The sequence below is a fragment of the Engraulis encrasicolus genome, chromosome 2 (assembly GCF_034702125.1).
Source record: "Engraulis encrasicolus isolate BLACKSEA-1 chromosome 2, IST_EnEncr_1.0, whole genome shotgun sequence".
NCBI classification, from domain to species: domain Eukaryota; kingdom Metazoa; phylum Chordata; class Actinopteri; order Clupeiformes; family Engraulidae; genus Engraulis; species Engraulis encrasicolus.
In genome coordinates, this window is record NC_085858.1 from 35,872,528 (window position 1) to 35,881,225 (window position 8,698).

Genomic DNA, 8,698 nt, shown 5'->3' on the forward strand with positions numbered 1-8,698 from the left:
GTAGCTTAGAGCTGAGGAGAAACGAGGGGCCTGTGAGCCACGAGGTATTGCAAGTTGTGAGACTGGAACAGAGCGTGAGCTGTGGTCTACAGAATTCCACTGTTCGAGTGTTGTAGACTGCCCTATATGCGCTGAACTCTGCTATTTACGTAGACATAGAAGCGCCTTGCTTAGTTGCATATTTAGCCCAGCATGACCTTGCTGTCTATAAAAAAAGGGGACAGAGTCGAGTCGGAGGTCGACCTCTTCTCTAACCACCTCTGCAGTTTCAACAGCTACGACAGCTGCACACAGTACAAGCCTGGGGAGTGCAGACCCAGCAGCATTGTTTACGCTCAGGTAAGCAACAGCAGCTATGGCTTTGACAGATGCATCATAAAATACACAATTCCATGCTCTGGATCTCAGAAGGGGGAGTGGAAGAGCATGTGCGAGGCATGTGAATGCTACTGAGATGGCTTTGTGAGGCTCGCCAGTCTGTCCATTTCTCATGCATTTTCTCAGGGAGGGGCGAATCCCAATCCGAGGCCTGTTAACCCATTTTAGCCTTAGCTCTTTTTGGGAAAAGGTGCCCTCTGCCTATTAAAACCTAAATATCCCAGCCTCCGAAGCACATAAAAACATGAAATAAGTTTCATTTAAAAGCTGAGACCCTCATTTTGCATTAGAATGTGTTCATTCAGCTCTAACATCCCCACAATTTCAATTAAAAAAAGAAAACAACCCTAAAATCGCAAGAGCCTGAATGCAGTGTATATGTCCCTCCAGGTTAAAATGGGTTATGACAGCTGTCTTAAATGTTGTCGACCCTTGATAGTCACTGGCACCAGAAATCCCAATGGGTCGAAGAAGCTGTTCACCATTGAAAGTACGTCCCTGTGTGTGTACAGGCCTTCGTCTTGGAGAACATGGAAGGTAAAGTGGTCTGACATGAGGCTTCACTTCACCCAACGATTCATTGATCTGACATGTATTTATTCTATCACTGAGGAAGTCGATGTTGTTGTTGTTTTTTCTCGGCTATTCTTTTCATTTTTCCATGGACTATGCTACCACAGATTGCCATCAGAAGAATTATTGTATCTAAATGAAACGTCTTTCAAACAAACTACAAATGATGAAGACATCATATAATCTATGCAACAACATAGAACCCATCAGTTGTCAGATCTGAATCAGTCAAAACCAAATTCCCATGAAGTTCAACGGTAAAGGAACCGTAAATGAAACACAGAATCTCATCACAGTGTAAAAGGTTTAATGGTACAAAAACATTACAAAAACATCATAACAGCTCAATCAATAAATAACATTCATCACATAAATAAAATACATATTTTTTGTTCAAGGCAAATTGTCAGCATGTGTTTTCATAGGGAATGTATCAAGGAAAGACTAGACATGAGGTCCATATATTTACATCTATTTACATTGTAGTTTGTAGTAACTGTCACTGAGGAAGCAGGATTTGTTTCTTTCTCGACTTATCTTTTCACTTTTCCATGGACTGCGCTACCAGATTGCCACAAACTATGATGTGAAGAATTGTTATATCTTAATGAAATATATGTCAACTGGAGAGGGTTTCAGCATTTACAAATGTTCCATTGGCTGGAGGTTTTTTTTTCAAACAAACTTACAATATAAATTATGAAGACATCATATAATCTATGCCACAACATATACGTAGAACCCATCAGTTATCAGATCTGAATCGGTTAAAAACAAAATTCCCATTAAGTTAAATGGTAACTGAAACACAGAATCTCATCACAGTATGAAAGGTTTAATGGTACAAAAACATTACAAAAACATCATAACAGCTCAATCAATAAATAATATTCATCACATAAATAAAATAAATAATATTTGTTCAAGGCAAATTGTCAGAATGTGTTTTCACAGGGAATGAATCAAGGGAAGACTAGACATGAGGTCCATATAAGTGTCCAAGTCATAGCATTGGTCCAGTGAGAGTCTAGTATTCGGTGTAGAGACCTGCTCTACAGCATTTAGTCACTTATATGTCAATGGAAGAGCATCCTATATACATTTTTTTTTCAAACATGTTTTTCAAGGCATTTTCTCCCATCTTACATAAATTATATAAATAAAAGTTTTTTAAATATAATACATTTTTGTCAAGTATTTTTTCCAGATAAAAAACGTAGCAGTCCAGTTATAAGCTTGTAAGCGGTAGTCCAGTTCTACAGTAGGTCGATGGTCAGTCCAGTTCTGGGCAGCTAGAAGCCGCTGCAGTCCAGGTGTAGGTCGATGGTTAGCAGGAGCAGCAGTGTACCAGTCCAGTTACTGCATGCTCATGGCTAGGAAGAGCATCCTCTTAAGATGGCGTTCCACTTCCTTCCTCACCACCTCCCAAGACTCCAGGCTGTAATTCTGTACGGACAAGACAAAAAAGGCGACTTAGTTTGTTTGCAGATCAGATTAAAGGTCAACTTCAAGTTGTTACTCAATTACTGCTACTTATACATATAATAATAATAATAATAATAATAATAATAATAATAATAATAATAATAATAATGTATTATTATATGGTAAGATCCCCCAGTTTATCCTTCCTAAAAATACAAAATGAGCAGTTAATTTCCCCAGATTTGCAGCAGATTTGAAAGCAGACACTTCAAATCACTGTCTTTCTCCTCTCATCTCTCCTAGAGCACATTTGAGCGGAGAGAGGCTCTACTCACCTTCTCTTGGAGGAAGAGGTGGACTTTGTGGAAGTGTCTCTGTAGTTTCTCTGCCTTTTCTCTCTGTGTCTCTCTGAGTTTTAAGATCCCTGTGTGGTTTTGGCAAGCCTGCAAACACAACAGAGCGATGATGATAATCAGGACAGCATCAACAGCATAAACACGGAGCCCCTAGACTGAACTACTTCATACAATCACAAATTCATTGCAGCCTTACCTTTAATTAATACCTATGTAATACATATTTAATGTGCATTAAGAGAACCCATATACCCCCTGCATAGTCTATTATTGTTATTATTATTAGTATTATTAATATTATTACTATTACTATTATTACTATACTGTATAACATTAGATTATTAACTCAGAATATTGGAATAAATATAGAGTTCGGCCCGCAACGTCATCCCAGATTTTTATTTTGGCCCAGCGTAAATATGAGTGTTACACCCCTGCCATAAGCTATTTCTAATCCATGAATGATTTGCACTTACACAGGTCTGCAGGTCTTTCTCCTGGCGGTGGAGGACGTTGAGCAGATTGTCCAGACTGGTCTGGTCCCAGCTGCCAGGGATATTTGCCGTGTTGTTCTCGAACAGATTCACAATCTGATGCGTGGCATTATACAGGAATGCAACCTTGTAATGAGCCTGGAATAATGGAAAGAGGAAAACTGATCAGGGAAAAAAGGTGTAAAACCTTATTAGTGGTTGTCATGTGATCCGGTTTTCTGACAGTTAAAGCATCAGGAGATGTTTCTTCAATAACACTCTCTTGAGGGGAAGCCAACTAACAACATTTGTTCTGATACATCCAAACCAGTGGTTCTCAACATTCTTTGTGACAAACACCCCCTTAACCTTATCATAAGCCACCAAACGCCCCCCTCATCATAACCCTGCCAATGCCGCTCTTAGTATTGTCAATGCCCCCTCAATGGCAACTGAGCACCCTCGTATCCAGGGCTGCTGACAGCTTTGGCTAGGCCCGGGAAAAAGACACCTGAAAGGGCCCCAAACCCAATACATACAATGTAATGAGGATCCAATTCTGGGTCCCCTCTCTCCTTGGGCCCGGGACAAGTGACCCCTTTGTCCCCCCGTGTCAGCTTCCCTGCCCGTATCAACTGTATCCTTCTCAACGTCCCTAATGCCCCCTGGGGGGCTGTAAAGCCCCCGTTGAGAAAAATGAATCTAAACTTTACACATTGTGCATCAACCACTTCAATCCACTTTTAGGCCTACTTTCATTTTTTCACTCTAGTTACTGTTAGTGTTTCTACTGGCTGTTCCAAACAACATCTCCCTGCTGTGAGAATGAAGAATTTAGAATTTAGAATCTATAACAACTTCCCCAATGAAGAGGACATATCGCAGGTTTTGTCAAAGCACCTCTCACACCGTTCTACAGGTACTTATTCATCTAATCAGAAGATCAAAGTCAACTCTAAAACACACAAAGCACACTCTGCTGACTAGAGTAAATTACACAATATCAACTTAGAAAGGCGTTGGTATTACAAAATACATCCAAGACAGGGAAAAGCAGCTTACCTCTGTGCTTGTATTATCATAGAGATGTGCGGCATGACCAGGGTATCCACTGGGTATAGGAATAATGTCTTTAAAGGCTCCACCCTACAACACAGGGGGAAAATAATGTATCAACAAACCAGCTGATCCATGCTCAAGTCAATTCAAGTTTGCAGATCTTGACAATTGGTCAGCGTCCTCTATATTCCACAGGCCTACCTCAGACATGTGGTGGTGAATAGAGAGGTAAAGGCAAATTGTTCAAGACACTATTGACAGAGCAGCGTGTAGATTACACAGCGATGAGAAATCAATGTAGTTTTATACAACAAAACTCAATTAAATCGCTATAATCTCTTCCATAAAAGTTGTGATAGGCCTATTCAAACATATAACACAAGGCTTGCCGCAGTAGGGAGACTGAGCATCCCAAAGAGTAATACTGCAATCAAAGCATGGAACCATTTGCCAACCAAATTAACTACATTGAATTGTAAAGTGTTTAAAACAAAACGAAAAAAATAGGTGAAAAAACATCTGCGCCTATCATACATACACTAGGTTAGTGCAGAGGTAGATATTTTTTCAAAAGTTCTTAAACCATTATTTAAGTAATTAAATTACATGTTTTTTATTTTATTTTATTTCTTTCTTTTCAATGGATGGTATAGAATTGTATAGAACTTTAAACTGTGTGTGATTTTATTGTTGGACCCAAGGAAGAATAGCTGCAGTTAATTGCATGGTCATATGCTAAATTACTTACCATTTTTGTTAGAAGTCTCAGACATTCTGTACTGAGGCGCTCGTACATCGGAAGTCGTGTACATGTGGAACGGATGGTGTGGACGCCACTAAGGACGAAAAGGCACATAAGCATATATTTGATATCCATATTCCTGACGAGAAACGGCACAAGCTCCTTTGTACACCTGAAGACTGTTTGAGTTCACACATCTTGCAGGTGACTTGGATATTTGTACAACAAGTATGGAAAGGGAAATTGCCATAGCCTACTACAGAATTCCCCGCCTATCCAAAGGTAAGGATACACGGGACTTCACAGACACCTTTCTCTTTCCAAGTCCACTATCCCCACACGTTCACCCTCCCCCAACGCCACCCTCTTCCAGCTGATCTCAGCCAAGGGTTTTTTTTTCACACATTCTCTTATTAGGTCTCAACTTCAACAATTGTTTTAACTTTAACTACACATTTTATACATTAACACGTAACCTTCTGCAGAGCTAGGCCTACCTTGTGGTTGTCCTCTCGTCCTGCTTTCTGCGTTCTCGGTTCAGAAGCTATCCTAAACATTTCTTTTTTTAGTAGTGAGAGGAGCGCCGTGGTCAAAACCCCAAAGCGAAATACTAGGCTAAAGAAACATTACTTTAAATGTAACTTGTCATGTTCTATGCTGTTAGCCGCGAGTCCGTATGGAGTGGCTCCACAGACGTTGCAAATGAAAACGGAATGAGGCTTGCCAGGGTATTTTACAAGGCGCGGCGCTTTCACTTTCTCACTGCGCTGGATGACGTAGTACAACGTAACGTCAGTTTGACGACATCTGAATATAACGTCAGACGCATGGTGTGGGCCATAAACGTAGGCCTTACCCATGCACACTTATTTGCTCTTTCAATAAACTGCCCTGTTGTTTTATTATTATCTATCCCATTCTTCCAATGTTTTTCATGGTGTTTGAATTCCAATGAAAATATAAAAACTTGAACTTGTGAAGGCAGGACAGTAAAAAATATATACACCTAGGCCTACTACAGTATGTGTATGTGATAGAAAAAAACAATAAATACAACAGCAGCATATAACAACAGTAGGACCCGTCAGAATAAGTGCATTTGATTTGCCAGTTGTTATCCAGTATTACAGTAGGACCTATGCAGAGGCCTACACATCCATGCAGAGGCCTACTTCCTTCCTGCCCTCTCCAATTCAACATTCATCCCCTTCTCCTAACACAGCCCCCTCCCAATCCCCCACCCCCCCATTGGCGGACAAGGCAGACATTTCAATAGGCCTACATGTACTGCACCCAGTAGGCTATATATCTTGATGTTGTCAAGGCAATCATTTCAATACATGTAATGCACCCAGTGTATCTTGGTGTGCCGAATAAGCCTACTAGTCTGCCTCGCACCCCATGTCACAGATACATTCATGCAAAGCGACTTAATGTCAGATGGCACTTCTGCCTTGATGGTGTAAGTCTTTCAACGGCAGCACATTGCCAGGGGGTCCATAGAAAAGTTTGTTATGAATGGAATAGATAAATATGGTACAGCAGAGCGGGTGCTGAAAACACTCAACTACATCATAACAACATTGCTATGACAGGTCTTAGGTAACCGATTAAGACTTGGTCATTACCATTTTGGTGACAATAAGGTTATAACAGGTGCTCTGCATTAAACGGTTAAGCAGATCTCGGACATTTCACTTACATTTGATGGTACGATTATAAGTGGGTCTTTGGAAAATACTCTTCTCATAAAAAGTTTGAGATGCTCTAGTGCAATACGACTGTTCCTACTGTGAGGGTATTTGAACCTGCAGCCCTCTGATCTGGCATCAATCTTTTTGATGTGAAATGGGCTTAAGAAGAGCACCTAAGACCCAAACAATTAAGACACAGCTGATCCACTATATTGTTCTACATCGAATACTGAGGAATGTGTGTGTAGTAATGATTTCAATATCGGCAGACAAACAAGTCAGATGGTAAGCCACCCAGCAAGTTCTGAAGTGGATACAAAAGGCAACCCTATTTAACCATTTCCCTCCCCCACAGTCCATGTCGTCAGCTTCTTCTGTGCACGTGGGGTCCTGCATGGCCAGATGCCAACTGTCAACTGTCTTGTTGTCCAGCATATGCAATTTTATATTGTTCAGCAGCCACACCAAGTATGCACATGTTTCCAATAATGTTGAGTGTCCCGTGACCCATTACAGAAAAGCTTACACACAAGAATATGTCCCTATATGTGGACTTCCCCAGCCAAATCATAAGAATAAAATGAGAATATAATAGTAATAGTAGAAGGTTAAGAAAACTAACATGAAACTAAACATTTCTCCACATGTGTAAAGCTTAGCCTTCGCAAAATGTTTTGTTTTATCAACTGTAGGCCTACATAGTAGAGCGTGATGCAGTGGCGGAACAATTGCACACAGGGCCCCAGTGCAAAACACTTATCTGGCCCCCTGTATGGCCTGATAAGACCACAATTGGGCCCCCACTACCAATGCAAGAGTGCCCTGGGCCCAGGGGCAAATGCCCTGCTTGCCCTCCCTATAGCTCCAGCCCTGGCGTGATGTCCTTGTCCATCAGGTGTTCATTCCTAATGCATTACTGCATGTTGTGCTGTTTACTGCAGTACGGTGGGCAGGGCTGCTGATAGCTTTGGACAGGCCCAGAACAAAGTCATTTCAAAGGACCCCCACTCAATACATACATTTTATGGGGACTCTATTCTATTCCTCTATCCCATATGCACGGGACAACTAATAAAATCCTGCTAATAGTTATATTTCTATGTTTGTAAACATTTTTGTGTAAATTTTGTCATAATTATGTTGTTAAATTTGCAGAAATTAAAACCAGTGAGTTATGGTTAGGTATCCCCTAATTAGGGCTATACACTCAATTTGTCTTGCATATTACATTAAATACACACACTTGGGTCAATTAAATATAGTTTAATAGTAATAAATAGAAAATACATATACATTTAATAAAGACTTGGACATTTGGATACTTGGACTTAATTAAATAATAGATGTAAAAATGTTTATTAAAATAAATAAATAAGTAAATAAATAAACAAATGAATAAACAAACAAACAAATAAATAAATAAATAACTATATGATATGATATATGATAAATACGTAATAAATATGCATAATCTCGGCATCTGAGGGATATACTACAAAGCTAGTTCAGGAGTAAACCAGGTTAAGTTAATCATCTAATAGAAGAGTCTGGAGTCCTCATTTTCTTAATGTCTTGGGAGGCATCGAAGATGACTGAACAATGCATGAGCCATCCGGAGCAGGTGAGAGTCAAGCGGCCGGCATCCTCTCCTCCTTCTGTCCCTTAACGGCCAGAGCGCTGTCTCTTGTGATGGCGACGGGCTTCATGGAATAGGTGGCGGATTTGACTTCGCACCGCCTCCCAGGCACACAAGCTGAAGTTCTGAGGAGAAACCACACGGCAGCAGGCCACATACCTTTTAGAATAAAGACATATTCACCACAGCAGCACTTTGCACTTCTGATCATGAAACACACACACACGCACACACACACACACACACACACACACACACACACACACACACACACACACACACACACACACTATCTTTCTCTCTCTCTCTCTCTCTCTCTCTCTCTCTCTCTGTCTCTCTCTCTCTCTCTCTCTCTCTCTCTC

At 40.5% G+C, this 8,698-nt stretch overlaps 1 protein-coding gene across 1 annotated transcript; it reads right to left on the reverse strand.

Moving 5' to 3' along the window:
- Window positions 1–1,261: 1,261 nt before the first annotated feature.
- Window positions 1,262–5,703, reverse strand: LOC134462299 (interferon a3-like). Its single transcript, XM_063215242.1, has 6 exons — window positions 5,504–5,703; window positions 5,013–5,100; window positions 4,268–4,351; window positions 3,209–3,364; window positions 2,712–2,819; window positions 1,262–2,397 (listed from the first exon to the last, which is right to left on the reverse strand). The coding sequence occupies exons 2-6, from the start codon at window positions 5,058–5,060 to the stop codon at window positions 2,308–2,310; spliced, it is 486 nt and encodes a 161-aa protein (XP_063071312.1). The 5' UTR covers window positions 5,061–5,100; window positions 5,504–5,703; the 3' UTR covers window positions 1,262–2,307.
- Window positions 5,704–8,698: the final 2,995 nt, after the last annotated feature.

What these genes read in the sequence shown, in the direction of transcription:
- LOC134462299 (XM_063215242.1), bottom strand. Translation starts at nt 5,060, where the DNA reads ATGTACGAGCGCCTCAGTACAGAATGTCTGAGACTTCTAACAAAAATG. An exon ending in TGAGACTTCTAACAAAAATG is followed by an intron (nt 4,352 to 5,012) that starts GTAAGTAATTTA and finishes CCTGTGTTGTAG; the next exon opens with GGTGGAGCCTTTAAAGACAT. An exon ending in ATGATAATACAAGCACAGAG is followed by an intron (nt 3,365 to 4,267) that starts GTAAGCTGCTTT and finishes CCATTATTCCAG; the next exon opens with GCTCATTACAAGGTTGCATT.